The sequence below is a fragment of the Onychomys torridus genome, chromosome 19 (genome assembly GCF_903995425.1).
Source record: "Onychomys torridus chromosome 19, mOncTor1.1, whole genome shotgun sequence".
Classification (NCBI taxonomy): Eukaryota; Metazoa; Chordata; class Mammalia; order Rodentia; family Cricetidae; genus Onychomys; species Onychomys torridus.
Genome location: NC_050461.1, coordinates 6,935,765 through 6,955,299, shown reverse-complemented (window position 1 = coordinate 6,955,299; position 19,535 = coordinate 6,935,765). Strand labels below are relative to the sequence as shown.

General features: G+C 41.9%; 1 protein-coding gene across 9 annotated transcripts in view; it reads left to right on the top strand.

Moving 5' to 3' along the window:
• The window catches only part of Atg5 (autophagy related 5), a 143,197-nt gene that overhangs the window by 90,846 nt on the left and 32,816 nt on the right, over window positions 1-19,535 (top strand). For all 9 annotated transcript variants that reach the window (XM_036169304.1, XM_036169305.1, XM_036169298.1 and 6 more), the window contains one exon: window positions 6,538-6,632. In XM_036169304.1, the coding sequence (XP_036025197.1) occupies window positions 6,538-6,632 (95 nt within the window). The remainder of the gene's footprint in view (window positions 1-6,537; window positions 6,633-19,535) is intronic.

The window sequence follows — 19,535 nt, the reverse complement described above, 5'->3', positions numbered from 1 at the left end:
AGCATCGGCCTGAATACTGACACACAGATGTAGCCGTAGGACTCTGGGCTGTCTGCGCATTTACAGTCTGCCAGGTCCCCAAGCTGAGGGAGGCGGAGACACCACGGATGACAGCATTCAGACAGGTAGTCTGAATGCTAACACAGGAAGCTAGATAAAGCTTGTTCCTATAATTAATTACAGTAGTACTTAGCATGACTTCAAGTATAGTTTTGAATACATCTGATCATCTGTAAGATGACTGATCACTTGCACGTCTTAATTATGCTTAACACTTTACAAGTTAGTAATTTTCGTAAGACTAGGACTTTATATTTCATCCATGTTAGGTTTAGCCTTAAAAAGAACAATTTTTGAAGTTCTTGTATCAAAATAAAGCTTTTAATCATAGATATGGTCCATACAGAGACTGGCAACTTTACCAATCTATTTATGGTGTACCGTTATAGAACATTGCAGCTTTTTTTATGTCTTAGTTTATCCAAATGGCTAAAGCTTAAGGTGAGGAAAGACAAAGAAGCTAGGTAAATATTACTGTGAACCTGAGTAGATCAGGAATTTATAAATCTTAATTATTGAATATATCTTATTTATCAAACATGTTATAACTTATCTAAATTTTCTGTTAGCTAACCTTAAAATTTTATCATCATATATAGTATATTCTAAACCACAGTTGAATCACATGTATAGTATGTTGTAGCAAATATAACCTTAAATTTTTTATCATCATACAAAAATCCATACCAATCCACAATATTCTAGAGATTCATTGCTTCCTTGGTCTAAAAGATACAGTGATAAACAGAGAGCTCATAAGGACTAAGAAGTTTTACACTTATTGTTCAAAGCCATGTGATCATCTGACGTTAAGTCACATGGCACATATCCTTTAACCTTAGTAACAATGGCTGCCAGCCATGTGGCTGCTTACATCCGGATGAGGCCATCAGCCAAGATGGAGGAGAGCCACATGGTTGCTATTTAAAAACATCTGTTTTCCTAGTAGATCTATTTTTTTAAATGAGAGTTGGATCCAAACTACACACACACACACACACACACACACACACACACACACACACACACACACAGACACACACACACAAACACATCCTAAACAAGAGTTGAATCACATATATATACTCATGTACTGATCTTTAATTATAAGCCTTTTGTTATAAGTTTAAAGCCAAATTTTTCTTAAAGATTTTATGAATTTTAGACCATACCCAATGAACAAAACCTGAATAATAGTTTACAGCATAATCTTAAGAGATTTTTTTTGTTTATTTGTTGGTTTGTTTTGAGAGCAGAGTGCAGAGAAATCACAGAGATAAAAGATTTCAGAGTTAGAAGTAGAACCTTAGAGATAAGAGGCTTTTGGAAGAATAGAGCAGAGTGAGTTTAGATAGAAGAGATTTGGGCATCATTCTTTTGTGCAGTTGTTATAATCTGTGAGAATTTGGAAGTTAAGTGTGCCAATTTTTGGCCATTGCTCTGTATTGAGGCCAGGCTGTTGTGATCAAATCTGAGTCCATGGAGGAAGAGAGAGGGTCACAAAGCAGACCCTGAAAGCTCCAAGAAGGAGCGTAGAACTGAAACTGTAGACTGCAGGCTGGAACCAGAGATATCCAGGAGAGTGAAGAGGAAAGGTGAAAGAATAAGTTTTTTAGTGGAGAGACCCATAAGTGTGCAGAAGAGCAGAGACAAGAGAAAAGGTTGCCTACATAGTGGGAGCCCCAGAGGCATAGCAGCTGGATCCAGGAGCCAGAGAGACGTATATTACAAGGAGAGGACTGATTAAGGGACAAGGAAAACAACCAGGAACTGAGAAGCAGGTAGGTGCCCACATGGAGGGCACATAGAGGGAAGCAGCAGCTGAAGAATCAGCTGCTTGTAGTCAGATTTTTCTGTGCCTCCTGCCAGCTCCCAAATAACCACAGAGAGACTTATGAATTATGGAAGTTCAGCCATAGCTTAGGCTTGTTACTAACTAGCTCTTACAACTTAAATGAGCCCATTTTTATCGATCTACTTTTTGTCTCCTGGCTTTATTACCTTTACTGCCCATGCTGCTTCCTCTCCAGCTGGCTGGCAACTCCACCCTTCTTCCAGGAGTTCTCTCTTCTGGCTCTCCCACCTATACCTCCTGCCTAGTTAATGGCCTTGTAGCTTTTTTTTTATTAAATCAAACAGAAGGCACCTTGGCCAAGACACATCTTCACAGTGTACGAAAGATTATTCCACAACAGCAGCTGAAGAATCAGACTCCAGAATTTGGAATCAAATTCACAAATAAATCATCTGTACAGACCGTAGAATTAAATCAGCAGCTTGACTTGGAGCTGACACTGCAGGGAAGAACAGGTGTATGCTAGGTGTGTGCATGCTCTAGCTGTCTTGCCCTTTGCTTCCCCTCATCCCAGACCCCCCCCCCCATGCTCCCACTTTGTAACAAACTTACAGATCCATCAACCATAAATTAAAGACAGGACATTTACCCAGTGTGGCCTGGAAGCCAGACAAAACAAACAGTAGTTGGGAGTAGCTGGCAGTAGCTGTAGAGGGCTCTAACAAATGTCAGGATCGTGGGTACTGCTGGGTGGCCATTTTGATTATTATGTAAGGTAGATAAGTTTAGAGGCCCTTAAGTCAGGCTCTAGGTGGAGGGGTCAGAGGTTCTCCAAGAGGCATCACAAAGGGAAGCCAGGAGATACAGATAACACAGTTCCCATGGGTAAGGAAGAAGGGGAAGGTCGAAGGTCCGAAGTCCAAGATGTTCCTGGGACTCGGGGACTAAACAAGGAAAACACAAGCTGTCCAGTGGATCATTACTGCACTGAACGGAAGATCAGAGCTAAAAGCCCAAAGAGACTTGGCTCCTGGTACCAGGACTTTCAAATGAAGCCAAAGGCAAAAACCGAACTAAAAAACGAAGCCTCACCCAAGGGAAAGGGTCAGAGGTGGGCTTGGCAAAGAGGGTTAGCTGTAGCCTTGAAGACCATGGCTAGGGGTATCTCCACCTCCAAGAATATCAGAGGGGTGCCACATGCTCAGCGGTCCAGGAAAGCATTTATGATGTCCAAAGGGAAAACGTATCAATTGTGAATGTTGGGTGGGGTGCTGGCACTTGGTGAGCTGGAAGGAGAGTGTGTTGCAGGTGGACTGTAGATAAGGGATAGGGTCCCAGTGTGGCTTCAACACCCGAGAGGGGAGCACGCAGACACCAGGATACCCTACTACCAGTGTTAGGGTTCCGAGGTGGAAGGAAGAATACTTGGTGGATCAGGGTCAAGGTACACCACTAAGTCACACCATGCAACAGGCCTCACAAAAGAAATTTATTGGGGGCTGGGGGAAGCAAAAGGTTGCCTTTGAGTGGGGACAAGAAAGAGAATGTGCAGGCCAGATGGTACAGGGGACCTTTTAAAGGGGTATAATGCATGCATATAGGGAGTGACAGTGGAAATGTGTCCCATTTGGCAGCAGGTGATAGTGTGGCTGTTGGCACTGAGTCGCTGAAGGCAGGATGGAGGGAACATCTGGTTTCTAACACTTACAAAGAGTGACTGTAAGTGTGTGTGTGTGTGTGTGTGTGTGTGTGTGTGTGTGTGTGTGTAGTCATGAGAAAAGTATATATGCTACTTAGGGCTGGGAGCAGAAAGGATTGTGTGAGCCTTTTCCTGAGACTGGGGTTCAACCTTAGTTGGGCAGTCTAGTTTACACCTTGAATTAAAGAAGCTTGCTCCTTTGTACAGGCCAGAATGAATCTATAATCCATGTATAGCCAGGATAATGTGGAGTGTAGCTGATTAACAGTTGGTGATGGGCACGTGGGAGCCAGAAGCGACTAGCCCTGCTTTGGGGCCTCCACTGTGTTTATAGGCAGGAGCTTTCTGTGTGCTGTGTTCCTAAGAAGAATGTGCAGCTGGGCATATGGCATGAGTGACATCTCCCTTGATGCCCTTACTCCAACGACACTGGCCCATCTTACAGCCATTGGAAACTGCAAAAGAGCTTTTTGCTTTAGAAGCTCAGCATACTTTGCCAAGAAATCTGTAAGGTTGGCATTGTAAAGACTTGGAAAGGATTTGAGCCGGTATTGTAGTGCATGTGCTGAAGGGTGAATTGGAAGCAAGGGTGCATGGTGCTTTCTCTTTGTTTATGTACTTTATACCTTGGAGGTCTTTTCCAGAAACTTCTTACTCATCCCTTTTCAGTACCTAGTGATTGTTTTCCTCCCATTGGCATTTTGGGACAACATAGTTGTTTGGCAGAGCTGTCCTGTGTGTAGCAGTTTTCCTGGCTTTCATCCACTAATTGCTAGGCACACAAACAAGTTTTGACAACCAATGATGTCTCCAGACAATTACCCAATCTCCCCCATGATCTTAAATCCTCCTTAGTTGAGAATTAGCCTGTTTTCTGGTTGGGTTCTTACCCTTCACCCTCTTGTTGGAATCTGTGTAAATCTGTTTTAATAAAGGTTTGCTGTGGAGATTTGTATGTCTTGAGATGGGATCTTGGTATGTAGTGCTGGCTGGCTGGCCTGGACCTTGCTATATAGATTAAGATGGCCACAAACCTGTGGTAATCCTCATACCTTTGCCTCCCAAGTGCTGGGATCACGGATAGGTGACACCACACCCAGCTTTGCTGGAAGGCCGGAAGGTTTTTGTTTGTTTGTGATAGGATTTCAAGTAGCCTAGGATGCCCTCAAACACTATGTAGCCAAAACTGGCCTTAAATTCTTGATCTGCCTGCCTCCACCTCCCATCTGTTTTAATTGGGCAAGTATTCCATCGTGCTTGAGTTTGATCCCTGGAACCCATGGTAGAAAGAGAGAATCTTCCCCAAAAAGTTGTCCTCTGACCTCTCATGTACAGTGTGTGCCTGTGCTCACACACACACATAGAAACAAATAAGAACTTTGGACATTGCTCCAGAGAAATCTCCATGTACATAAATGGCCAGCAAGCACATGAAGATACTCAGTATTAGTCATTAGAGAAATGCAAATAAAACTACATTGAGTTACTGTCTCTTACCAACTAAGATGACTGTGTCAATGGCCAGGTGTGGTGGCACATACCTCTTTAATCCCAGCACTTGGGAGGCAGAGACAGGTGGAGCTCTGTGAGTCTGAAGTCAGCCAAGGCTGCATAGTAGGTCTGTCTCAAAAAACAAAATTATGACTACCCACACTCATGTGCACATACCCACACACATATACATAACTTAAAAAATAAATCTTTAAAAGCCAAAAAAAAACACAAAGATACTCGCAGTGACAGGAAAGCCTCTGCCTTACCTGCAGACAAAGTCCTTCATTGCCTGTAGCCTGCTAATTAGACTGCTCTGGATATCGCTCTGTATAAATAAAATGCTGATTGGCCAGTAGCCAGGCAGGAAGTATAGGCGGGACAAGCAAAGAAGAGAATTCTGGGAAGTGGAAGGCAGAGGGGAAACTGCCAGCTGCGGCCATGACAAGGAAGATGTAAGGTAATGGTAAGCCACGAGCCATGTGACAAAGTATAGATTAGTAGAAATGGGTTAATTTAAGATAGAAGAAGTAGATAACAAGAAGCCTGCCACGGCCATACAGTTTATAAGTAATATAAGTTTCTGTGTGTTTACTTGGTTGGTTCTGAGTATCTATGGGCCAGGCGGGTGAGAGAGATTTGTCCTGATTGTGGGCCAGGCAGGAAAATTCTAACTACAAAGGGCACCCAATGTGGGGTGCCAGATATTGGTGAAATTATTAAGGCCACTCCACGTAGTTAAAAGTGAGGTTTATTTTGTGGGGTAACTTACAAATTGCAGAGTCTAGGAAAGGTGTAGCGCAGTCTGGCGGTGTTCTCTGGAGAACTCTGCTCGGTCTACCTCCAGCGTCCAGGGTCCCAGAACCAAGAGAGGCCTCTCCTCTCTATCCTGGGTCTCCAGCTTCCTCCCTCAGCCCCGCCTTGTGGGTGTGACCGTTAGAGTGATATCCACAGCATTAGACTAGGTGCCTTGCCAGGTTTCATGTCTCCTCCTCTTCAGTGCTGAGATTACAAGCCACCACCACCATGCCTGACATTTCTACATAGGTTCTAGAAGATTGAACTTGGTTTTCATGCTTTAAGGCAAGTGCTATACAGACTTTGCCCCAGCACCAGATTCCATGTTTTGTTGAAAAGCTCTTTTCTACTGTTGTTTCTCTATATAAAAGCTGGCTAATATTTAAATTATGCAAATTTGTCCTAATACAGATTATCAGCAGAAGTTAAATGAAGAGTCATTCTGTCTCCACTGTTGGTCTTTGCCTTGATAACACAAGTAGTCACATACCTGTTTAGGTGTCTCTTGAAAGAAAAACTGGTGTAGATTATTTTCGTATCTTAAATTTTGTTAACAGTAAGAAAAATAATTTGTTAACCATGCCTAATTGCTTTTCAGAAACTTCAGAGAGAATGTTTAGGACTTTCATGTCTTCTGATGAGCTAGTGTGTTAATGATGTTCACTCTTAATAACAGATTTTTATATCATTTCAGACAGATTTGACCAGTTTTGGGCCATCAACCGGAAACTCATGGAATATCCTCCAGAAGAAAATGGATTTCGTTATATCCCTTTTAGAATATATCAGGTAGGAAGTAACATTATGAAAATACCACTTTTTCAGCTGGGCAGTGGTGGCACACACCTTTAATCCCAGCACTCGGGAGGCAGAGGCAGGTGAGTTCGAGGCCAGCCTGATCTACAGAGGGAGATCCAGGAAAGGCGCAAAGCTACACAGAGAAACCCTGGGGGGGGAGGGGAGCACCTCTTCAAAGCTTTGAAGCACTGTGTCTAAAACTCTTCCATCTATACTGGATCCTGTTAGCACCTGGCTTTGCATGCAGGTTTTTCAGAACCCTCTTTGGCTGGTAGTGGAGCTGAAGGTTGTGTTGCAATGTCTGACTCATAGTTGCTCTGGTTACATCTTGTGGACTTGCTGACTCAGCCCTTCAGTTTATTTGTAACCCCATGTTAATACCTGAAACACATTGGAAGTCTTGTTTGTTTTGCTGATACAGAGTCCTAAGGAGCACAAACTGGCCTGGAACTTACCTAGTGGAGGCTGGCCTTGAACATCTATCTCTACCTCCCAAGTACATGGGACATAGCCATCATGTTTAGTTTTATATTGGGAAGCCAGAATTTTATGCATGTTAGGCAAATATTGTATCAGCTAAACTGCACCCCAAGCCCCAAGGTCTTTTTTATTAGGTTTTTGAAACAGGGTGTCTACCACAGAACCCAGATAGCCTTGAACTTGTAGCTCTCCTACCATAGCCTCCTCAGTGCTGGGAATATATGGGAATGAATAGTGACTGTTTGCCTGATGTGTATGCCCCTACATAAAATGAACAAAGCAACACCTACCACGCTATAAACAAACATAGCATCCTTTTCTCAGTTAATCCAGCACTGCTGCTTTTCTTTTTGTTTTTATTGATGTTTTCTGTAGGCACTGTGCTGTCTCTGACAGAAGCATACATAAAGCATGGTTTCTGTTGGCTGGTGATTAGCTGATGAAGGCTTGTAGAGATCTGCCTCCCCAGGAGCAGTGGTCAGATACTGATGCATCTGAGGAGAGTCAGCATAGATGGGAAGTCCTCAGTGTTGTAGACAGTGTCTGACAGTCAGTCTCACAGCAAGCCTGCATGAAGTCAAGAGAAGGTTCTGTAGAGTACTTCAAGAATCCACTATGCATGGCATATGACAAATGTTAACTGTACCTTGGGGACCTGCAGGTACTCAGAACTAGCATACATGAGGCCTTGGGTTCAGTCCCTGGCACTGTAAAAAAAAAAGTTGAGTCGATAGTACTTTAAAAAGCAGAGTACCTAGTATAATGAAAAATAATTTAATAGCAGAAATTGAAAGCATGAGTACTTGGAGTTAGCATTGCAGGTGTTATTCCCAAGGTTCATATTTCTCACAAAGGCAGTGTTATGTCCGTGCTTCCAGTCCAGTGTCTAGAAAAACACCGAGTGTCAATTCTGTTAACTCTTACTTTCAGTTCTGTATGCCATGAGCTCTCTAGTAACTCACTGTCAGGTATTGCACAGCCTCACTGTGCCTCATTGTGGGATATGATTGGATAACTGCTCCACAGTCTCTGAAGGCAACACCATGAGAAAAGTTCACAGCGCTTTGAGCTTGGGGCCCCACAGTGCTGATGTCAAGTTTTTGCTTCTAACCTGTCTTCTGAACAATAGGATAGATTCTTGTTGTAAACACTTGACACTCCTGAAGGAAAAGTTTGTGCTTAATGAATGTAAGGATTATAGCTGTCCCAGGAGTACAGGTGTATGAGAAGAAGTCTTCCTTTTTTAACTCATTTCAGGGACAGTTGTGAGACTGATTTATTATCTCATGCTTTGGTATCACAATAGAGAAGAAATCATTATGAAGAGTGTCTGTGTCTGGAGAGAAGGGAAGAGGTTGTTTTAGAGACGGGATTTGCTTTGCAGACTAGACTGACCCTGAGCACACAGGCTTTCATGCAGTGGCATTTCAGGTGTGCATTAGTGCCCCAGCTTGAGAGAATGTTTTTTATAAATTCTGTCATCACATAGAAAGTGGGAACTTAGAGAGTTCTCAGAACTGACTCCACTAGACCTGGCTGCCAGATGGAGGCTGTGAGAGCCCAGCTTCCTGCAGGCCCTTTCCTGTGTGGGGGCGGGGAGGTCCAGGAGACTTCATTGTTTCTGAGTTGCTTTACAAGCTTTTCCTCCTTTCCATTTTCGTTCTGGTTTGAGTCTAAATAAGCTTTCAGAAGTGTAAGTAAATACCAGCATTTTAGATTTATAGTTTTTGCTAATTTATTCTTTGCTTTCTTCATTTCTCTGTTGTATTTTTAAGTCTCCCTTTTATGCCCTAACCAAAGGGAAATAGGGCCTCCATTTCTTTTTCCTAATTATATTCTCATAGTAGCATGAGATTTTGGCATCCAATTTCTGATTATCTGTGTGACTATAATAGTCTTTTTATTAAGTGCAGCTTTTACATATGCAGCATTTTAGTTAACACTTAGTCTAAGCATCACACACACACACACACACACACACACACACACACACACACTTGAGACCTTACATTAGTAAGCATATTTTAAGGAAAGCACAGAAGCCTGTGTTTAATAGACAAATGAAGAATAATTTTTTATTAAAATATTAGTTGACTCTGAAGAGACTCGTGTCACTTCTTGGGATAGTACAAGTGAAATGTAGAATTAGCACCCACACCGAGTTCTGGTATGTCAACTTATTTTTTTGCTTCCAAATTAAGTTTATCATATTTATATAGCATAATTATCACAGTGGATGAGATAACTTGAGTGCAGCTTGACCAGATGAGCCAACAGAATCTAAAATTTTGTGACTAGTGATATTCTTCATATCCTTGACTCCTGTAAAGATTGTTTAGATGCTATTTCTTTTTCATATGTGATGGTATTCATCATGGACTTATAATGAGTACAGTCAAGTGACAAAATTTTATGGTAAAAGTCAGATTCATCCAGAATTCTGTAGCATTGTTACAGACTATGCATCTATCATTTACATAGTAGTCAGTGTGTGAGTTTCAGGTCTGTGTTCCTGAACTCCAGGTGCTTCAGTGTGAGCCAGTGTTCTAGAAATGAGATTAATGGCCAGAGGTGTTTCCGACATGTAACCAAAGTGTTATTTAGAATTACACACATAAACAGATGGCGACTAATGAGGTGACCTACCAAGAAACTTTGTAAAATGGCCAGGAAATCTCTGGGCATTGGAGCTTGTGCTGAAACCACTAGACATCGGTGTTTATGCTTTGCAGTTAGGCATGTGGTGAGGATGCTGTGCCTTTTCAGGAAGCATGAGATATCTAACTGTTTTTCAGCCAGTAGCATTCAGATTTGTCTTATGTGGTGTGTTCCATCCTGAGTTGTGCCCTGGGAATTCCAGTGGATAGTGTTATATTGGGCTGATGTTACACTACACTGCTTACAAAACTTTTAATAAAAAGTTTAAAGGAAGCTAACGAACTGAGTGTACAGATAAGTATAAAACTGCAGGTGTGATCTCCGTGAAGAGGAGAAAGCCATCCTGTGCAGTAAGTTAGGTGCCAGAGGGACTGTCTTCTGAGAGTCCAGAAAAGCCCTCCTCAAGGAAACAATGCATCCCAGAATTGAGCAGAGCGGTGGGCATAGGATAGGCAAAGGGCCATGAGGAGGACTTGTAGGCAAGGGAGACACTGATTTGGGGATGGGGGTGGTTCTGTTCGTCATGGACATCAGTTAGGCAGGGAGAAAGGCTGCAAAGGGAAAGTTTCTGTGTTGTCGAGGATCTTGTTTTGTCTGGTAAGGAGCAGGGCATGTTAGGGGTATCGAGCAGTCTGAATAGCTGCTAATCATGGTCCAGCATCATTGAGTCACTTCGTTCTGCACGTTGCTTGAGGCTCCTCTTAGCAATAATAGAACAGTGTTATTTTAAGTTTTAAACAGTAAAGGTTGGTAAAGAGTGCCTAGTTTCTAAGGAAATTCAAATGATTTCTGCTTGTCATTATCAGCTATAAAAGTAAAACAGAGTTTACATTTAGTTTGTCAGTATTTCATAATCACCAGAACTCTGCTCCCCTCCCATTATTCCAGTATAAAGTCATTTTAATGTAGCACTGAAGCCTTTGATTGAGAGGTTTGCTTACCAATTTTACTTAAGCAAATCTACTTACCTTCTATTGTGATGCACTGAAGAATGTAATAGTTAGGGGATTTCAAAGAACATGGTTGTAATTGGAAACTGGATTGGCTGGGACTAACTTGTTATTTCCTAAACTGAGGAGGGGCCAGATTTCAGACATCGCTGTATTTTCTGAATTTTCTAACAGAAATGTGTGACAAACAATGGCGGTGTCTTTTAGGATTCTCTTCCTCCAGGGTTACTGCCTCTTGGTAAAAGTTATATTCCTGGTCTCTTTCTGTCTTTATAGTTTAGTTGGTATTTGTCATCACTTCTACCCGAAAAGCTGGCGTCAAAGAAGGGAGACTTGTTGATTAGTAAACTAAATAGTCTTTTAAGTTTAGTTTTAACTCATTTCCAAAGAATATATGGTATAATTTGTAATACATTTTGACTGTGCTTGTGCTCTGTAGTTTGTTTTTCCTAGTACAAACTATCCTTTTCCCACAGGCCTCTTCTGCTTTATGTTAAAGTAATTGAAAAAGCCCCATACAGCTTTTTCAGTATCCTAGTTCATTTTTTTTTTTTTTTTTGCCTGCACTATTTTTTAAGATTTGTTTTTACTTTATGTATTTGTGTGTTTGATTGCATGTATGGCGTATGCACTGTGTGCATGCCTGATAAGGACAGAGAGGGCTGAGTCTGGGGGCTATAGATGATTATGAACCACCACGTGGATGCTGGGGAGTGAACATAGGTCCTCTGGAAGAGCAGCCATGCTCTTAACCACTGAGCCAACATTCCAGCACCACCACCATTATTTTTACCTAATTTTAGCTTTCAATTTTCAATTATCTGTGACTCACCTTATGTTTTCATTTGCTTGGTGAGGTTGGGTGGTCTTATGTAGCCTAGACTGGCTTTGAACTCACTATGTACTATGTAGTTCAGGCTGCCCTTGAACTCATCTTCATAAGTGCTGTAATTATAGGCATGAGCCAGTATGCTCAACTCTATTCTTTAGCTTCATAATTTCTGCTATTTAGTAGCATACATTTTCCTACTTTCCTTTCAGTGTTTTCCTTTACATACATTTGAATAGTTCTGTTTAAAGCCCTTATCTAGCATGTCTAGTTTCTGGTCTTCTCAAGTCAGCCTATTTCCTTATTTCCTTGTATGTGTTATAATTTGTATGGTCATCTAACAAAAGATCTTTAAATGCCTGTAATGAGTACACCTCCCTGTCTTGCGTGTGTGTGTGTGTGTGTGTGTGTGTGTGTGTGTGTGTGTGTGTGTGTGTGTTTTGCATGCCTAAAATGTGCAAACAAGCAATGTACAAGCTGGCTTTACTTTTTATATGAAGACATCTCAAAGCTGGCCTCAGGATGGGAATTTGGAGTCACCGCAGAGCTTTTGAAAGTGCAGTTCTGTTCCGTGTCTTATTTGTTCTGGATTACCATTGGATGTGTTGGGGCTTTCATACCCTTTCAATTTCTTGTGTCTAGATTTTCCTATTCAATTTTTTGGTTAACTTATTTGCTGTTACTGTTGTCTTCTAGTAGCTATGATGTTTTAAAACTGCCAGTGAGTTTTGTTTCTGCATAGAAGGTTGTTTTCACTGAGTGAACTCTGTCTTACCAGATAAGCCCTAGGTCAGACAAGTCAGATGACAGCTTTCTGAGAAAGAACTCCAACCACACCTGACCCCTCCTTTAGCAACAAGGCTGCAGTAACCCCAGGCTGAGGATGTGGATAGTCTACTGTAAAGCTTTTGGCAGGAGATATAATCACAGAAAGGTGAAAAGTGGTAAAGTTTCTTCTTGGAACAAACATTTCCCAAGTTGTTACAAGCCTTTGGCTCTTTTGTTTGTTTGCTTAGAACAAGTTAATTTTAAGAAATTTTGTCAGGCAAGGCAATGGTAGTGCACACCTTTAATCCCAGCACTCCGGAGGCAGAGCCAGGCGGATCTCTGTGAATTCCAGGCCGGCTTAGTCTACAAAGTGAGTTCCAGGAAAGGTGCAAAACTACACCTTTTTGTCTCAAAAAAACATTAAAAAATAAAAAATAAATAAAATTTTGACAGTGTTTTAGTTTCTTCTATTGTTGTATAAAGGCCCTGACAAGAGCATCCTCCGGGAAGGAGAAAGGGCTTACTCTCACAGTTCAAATCTCTCTCACAGGCCTTCCTGGTGGGAAAGTAAAGGCAACTGATCAATTACATCTGGTCAGGAATATGCTGATGCTCCTTCCTCAGTTAGTGTGAACAATGTAACACCACAGGCTTGCCCAGAGACCCTTCTCTCTGATGATACCTACATTCCGCTTGGCGGAGGAGAGTGGAGGAGAGCGTATGAAAGGCAGAGCACTACTGAAGATAGCCTGTACTACCTTCAAAGCTTGATAAATGGATTTTGTAGAAATTGGGAGAAAACAATGGTGGAGTATTTCCTAGGGCTTTGTTGTTGTTTGATGGAAGGGAGGGTTGTTTGTTGTGAGACAGTGTCTCACTGTGTAGTCCTGACTGCCCATAACTTGCTATGTACTGGCCTTGAGCCAGAGATCTACCGCCTCTGCCTCCAGAGTTTAAAGGCATGCATGCCTGGCTGCTGCTGTTGTTAATAACTATTTCTAAAATCCAAAAATGTTAACTGAGTAGTCTACTTAAGAATAAGAGTCTTGCTATATTAAATGATCAATGGTTGTTTTCTCTAAAAACTTCCATCTTATAGCTAATGATCCCCCACGTAGAGAACTTGGGAAAATCTTAAAGAATTAACTCTCTAGCATGTAGCCATACAGTGGTAAAATGGAGAGGTTTCAAGCCAGGTACAGTGATATATGACTGTAATCTCAGTCTTGGGACTGAGGCAAGAAAATGACAAGTTCCAGGACAGTCTCGGCTACCTCAAATGTAAAAGGGGCTTTTGATTTGGGCACTTTCAACTATGCATCCAGCTAGGCATGTGACATGGGGCACTCACATCACATTTCTGTATGTTCAGTATCTGTAAAGTATGGATCAGTAATATTTTGTTCCTGTGAAAATTAAATTTGTCTAGGTCACAGTAAATGTTAACAATGCTTGGTATGGCAGATGCAAAGATCCACAGCCAAGCACCAGGCCAAGCTCTGGATGTCCAGTCAAAGAGAGGGAAGAGAGATTATATGAGCAAGGGGGGGCAAGACCATGATGGGAAAATCTACAGAGACAACTGAACCAAGCTCATAGGAACTCACAAACTTTAGACCAACAGCTGTGGAACCTACATGGGATTGGACTAGGCCCTCTGTGTATAGGAAACAGTAGTGTAGCTGGGTCTGTTTGAGGGGCCCCTGGCAGTGGGATCAGGATCTGTCCCTAGTGCATGAGCAGGCTTTCTAGAGTCCATTACACCTTGCTTGGACCTGCCTCAACTGAATGTACCAGGCTTTGCTGACTCCCCGCTGGAGGCCGTACCCTTTTGGAGAAGGGGATGAGGAATGGGGGCGTGGGCTGGAGGGTAGCAGGAGGAGGGTTGAGAGGGGAACCTGTGGTTGGTATGTAAAATGAATAAGAAAAAATTTTTAGTTACAAAGAAAAAAGAATGCTTAGTGCGGAAAAAGAGTAAGGTCAAGATAGAAGACCCAAGTTCAGACCTGCTATCATCAGGCAAGTGAGTTTTGTGTCAAATTATCTTAAATCATAATTTTGTTGCAAATTATTTTAATGTTTGGTCATGCTTTCTGTGTTTTATTTCGTGGCCAGTGGAGTACACAGGATGATTTGTTCATTCCGTTAGTCTTCGTTATTCCTCGTTCTTTCCCCACAGATTGCCAGGCTCCACACTTTGGAGTCAGTTTTGCTCACTTTACCTGATCGCTCATTCTGCTGCTCCAGGACAGCCTGCCTTTAGTCTCAGATTCCCATTTGCATTTTGTTCCTTCCTCTGCAGAGCTTATTGTGGTTCGTGTAGAATTTTCTGCTGTATTTCTTTCCCTCCAGCCTAGAGGGGTTTTGTTGTTTTGTTTTGTTTTTGAGACAGGTTCTTGCTCTCTTGCCAGGGTTGTCTTTGAATCCCCAGCCTCGTTAGTTCTGGGACTAAATGCCTGTGCCACCACACTTAGCCAACACATTGCTGTTAATTTGATATTACGTATAGCACCCAGTATGCAGATAACATCACTTGGTATTGTTTAAAATTGTGCTGTTTTATTTTCTTACCCTATTAACCTCTCAGAGAAATAGGCCTTCCTCTCACAGTGCCTGTGTAACCTTACCTCAGACATCACTTCTGGCAAATCTTCCTTAATCTTTTCACCTGGTGCTATATAGAGATTAGTTATTTGCTCTCTGTTCTGTATCTTGGATATTGTACCTTTGCCATGGCAGAAGCTAGGGGAACCATCTGACATCTCAATGCTGACTTTGGAGTAAGACAACTTGGAATAAAACTGACTGGCCCAGGGTGTAATTGATGACCTGATAGCAGGTCTGAACTTGGCCTTCTGATCATCAGTTTACCCTTTTCCATGCTATAGACAGAAGTGCATGGAGTTTTCTGTACTCAACAAACTGCTGACTGTCTTCCTTTGCATCATGATAGCTGCTTCAGAAACTGTGACCTACCATTAAGAGTGAATGAATTATGACTTTAGTGTCGTTACCTGAATCCTATATTCTCTGTGCTTCTTTTAAAATAAGTAGGTACATTGAGGCCTGCAGGGGGCAGTCCAACACAGTAAGTTTTTAATGTACTTAGTAATCTCAGATGGCTTAGAATTAAACTACTTCCTATGGAAAAAAAATTTCAAGGAAAGCAAATTATATATGAATAATAGTAATTGCCAATATTTATTTTGTATTTTTGAGGACCAGATTCTGTTTTGACTATATGTGTTTATTCCCTCATGTACTCACATTTTGTATGCAGATGAGATCACTGAGAGGCACTCCGGTCATTGACGTGCACTGGGTTCATCCATCTGGTGATTAGAAAACCTGGGGTTTGAATGGAGATAGTGGAGCCTCACTCCAGAGCCTGTTCTCTTTCATAGGCTGTTGAGTTAACTTCCTTTGCTTTCTTAGCCTTATCATTATTGCTTCTCATTGGAAATTGTATTCATTTCAGTTTGTATACACTTATATTACTCCCCTGTTCTGTGGCTCCCAATCTTCAGTCCCTTTTCTTTTATAGAGAAAGGTCACAGAAAATATGAAGAAATTAAAACATAGCTAAAATTGTGGGGCCTTTTTTTTCATTACAGAAAGTTGTTTTATTTACCAGTTAGGCAATTTTTATTGATCAGTTTAAGATCAATTTTAGGAGTAGAATTAATGTTATTGCTTGTACCTATGTGTGAGATCATCTGAAGTAACCTTAAAGCCTCAGTCATTAATGTCTCATCTTAAAAGACACTGTGAATGAGAAGGCTTCAGCAGTTTGACGAAGACCGTCTTGGTTGTCAGAAGCAGTGTTTGGGAATGGATGAGGTGACTCAACTGGTAAAAGCACTTGCCATGTTAGCCAGCCAGCCAGAGTTGATCCCTGGGACCCACATGAGGTGGAAGGACAGAACAGACTCCTGGGTTATCCTCCAACCCCCACACATGCACACCTGCATCCACACACATCATGCACACACAACTCACACAGTAATGAAGTTTTAAAGTAAGAGTATTTTTACTACTTTAGTAAAACACACACACACACACACACACACACACACACACACACACACACACACCAGTTACTGATGTGTATTTCTTCCTCTTCCAACAATATGATAGTTTCCCCTCTCCTTCCTGAGAATTTGAGTAGATACAGTAAGAACAAGTGAGGCTAGAATTGGTCAGTTTTAAAATTTGACTGGTGATACTTATGTTAAATGTAAGACAGTCTAAAATGTGAACAGTTGTTGAAAATAGACATGTGTGATGAGCTGGTCAGAAGTATTTAACATCTCAAAACAGCAAGCTGTCTACATAAGAAACCTGTGATAATGTGTTTATTCCTGATGTTTCTGAGGTGGATTTTCAGCACTGGTAATAAGTGCCGGCCTTACCATTTCAGTGACTAAATTCAGTTCCTGATTTGCCATACCCTAGTATGATCTTGGTCGTAGCAACTCTGTCTTAGTCACTGTAGAGAATTTTCATTCTTGAACCTTAATACACCACCCCACTGACCAGTGGTTTCTTGCTGTCTTTGTCACTGTTGGACTTCATCAGTCTCTTTTAAAAGTGCACATAATGTCAACATCTGGAATGATGATTCTCAGGCAGTCATTCAACCTGCTGACAGCTCTGTGCTGTCAGAAATCTGCTTCATCACTTACTTGTTTCAGTGGGGAAAACTGCCTTCTAATTTTTCCCTGTTCTTCTCATAGATGATTTTCATATAACATGCAGCGCGCACCTGTCTGTTGAGGACAGAATCACCAGGCTTTGGTTCTTAGTAGTGGTTCCTTCTCTGGGCAAATGTGAGAGTCGCTTTTGGTTGAATTACTCAGACTTTAAAAATAGCTGCTTGCTAATACTTTCAAGTAGGTTAAATACAAGGTTATCATTTAGGAATATGAGAAGGAAAATCAATTTAAAAAGAACAAGGTAGGCTGGAAGTCTAGATCAGTAATAGAGCATGTGCCTAGCATACCCGAGGCCCCAGGTAAGTCCCCAGCACCACCTACACACACATACACTCCCTCCAACACGCAAACAAAGCCAAACTAATTTCTATTCTTTTTACTGGAGCCTGACCAACTTCCTTTGATGTTTTTTTATCAGTGTGCCTCATAAAGTACATGACAGAGCTGTGAGTCACACTTGCTTAAACATATTTTTATTCTTGAACCATTTCCTACATCTATACAGTGTACCTTGTCATAGCCACCAATCTCTCCTTCCACCCCACTCCCCTCACACACACACACACACACCTCTGTAGCCTCCTGGTTCTACCTCACAGAATCCAGTTTGTGGTGCCAGTGTCAGCATGGGCACCCTGCCGTCAGCCACACCAGGAGAAAAATGACCCTCATCCCAGTTTACTTTCTTCTGTGGTCCATGCAGGTTTTTTATAATCTACACACATGTATATATTGTATTGATCATGAATTGGCTCTGACATGAGCCTTTGTCTAGGCAGCTGCATCTTTGCAGTTTGAGAAGTATTAACATTTTAATCCTTAGTTCATGGTATAATCTGATACAAATATTCTATTGTATTATTTGAGTCTGGTGCCTTGGAACATTTTTTTAACATTTTATTTTATTCATTTTACATACCTACCACAGATCCCCCTCTCTTCCCTCCTCCCATGCCCCTGCCTTCCCCCCAACCCCCCCCCCATTCCTTCCTCCAAAAAAGCAAGTCAGCAGAGCCTGGAGCATTTAGTTGAGGCAGGTCCAAGCCCCTCCCCCTGCCTCAAGTCTGTGTGTCCCATAGGTAGTGGGCTCCAAAAAGCCAGCTCATGCACCAGAGATGGCTTCTGATCCTACTGCCAGGGGGTCCCTTAAGCAGATCAAGCTACACAACTGTCTCACTTATGCAGAGGGCCTAGTCTAGTCCAGTCCTGTGGAGGTTCCACAAGTGTTGGGCTAAAGTTCATGAATTCCCACTAGTTTGGTTTGGTTTTCTCTGTAGGTTTCCCCATCATGATCTTGATGCCCCTTGCTCACAGAATCCCTCTTCTCTCTCTTCAACTGGACTCCTGGAGCTCGGACTGGTACTTGGCTGTGGATCTCTGTGTCTGCATCCATCAGTTACTGGATGGTGGCTTTATGATGACAGGGTATTTATTCACCAATCTGATTACTAGAGTAGGCCCATTGAGGCACCCTCTCCACTTAGTCTAACCTGGGGTCATCCTTGTGGATTCCTAGGAACTTCCCTAGCACCCAGTTTCTCCCTATCCCCATGATGTCTCCCTCTATCATGGTATCTCTTTCATTGCTCTCCCACTCTGTTCCAGCTCTCTGAGTCTGGTGCCTTGGAACATTTTACAGAATATATTCTGCTTTGAACGGAGTGAATTGGTTTGGTTTGGTTTGGTTTTTTCGAGACAGGGTTTTTCTGTGCCTGTCCTGAATCTTGCTCTGTAGACCAGGCTAGCCTTGAACTCACAGAGATCTGCCTGGCTCTGCCTCCCAAGTGCTGGGATTAAAGGTGTGCGCCACCACTGCCTGCCTGAACGGGGTAAATTTCTTAATGGTTTACTTAGAAAGAGAGTACCAGCCGAACGTCAGTGCTGGTTCAAGAAGCCACTAATGGAGAGTGGTGCCTTGAGTTGAGGGTTAGGGAAAGCTCTATCATTGAAAGCAAGAGTGATTATAATCCAGCAGGCTTGGATATGAATTTGAGTAGGCCGTATGTGTACCTTGTGTGTACATGAAAGTCACTTGCTGCAGTCACATGTCACACAATTATGTATAGAACAAATCAAATTGAAATAGTTGTGAAATGGTATTAAATTAGTATTTTGAATGCCTATTGAGTTCATTGATTAGTTACTTGTATACTAGATGTGGGTAAGTTAATGCTTGTGCATGTATGAGAAGAGAAGGCATATCATTTATTGAACTTGATTTAACTCTTCTTTATGCCATATAAGCATATCCTTATATCACTGTAAATAGAAAATATATTCAAAATATGGAAAATTAATGTGTGTTAAGAAATAGCATGCTTTCAAAGTTAAAACACTTAGAAAACAAGGCATTGGTGGCATATGCGTGTATTCTGGAAGTAATGGCTGGATGACCAGACATTCAAGGTTGTATTCAGCTATATAGTGAGATGGAGGCCAGCCTGGGCTATATTAGACCCTGTCTTGAAAGGAATAAAAAGCTAACGTTGATACC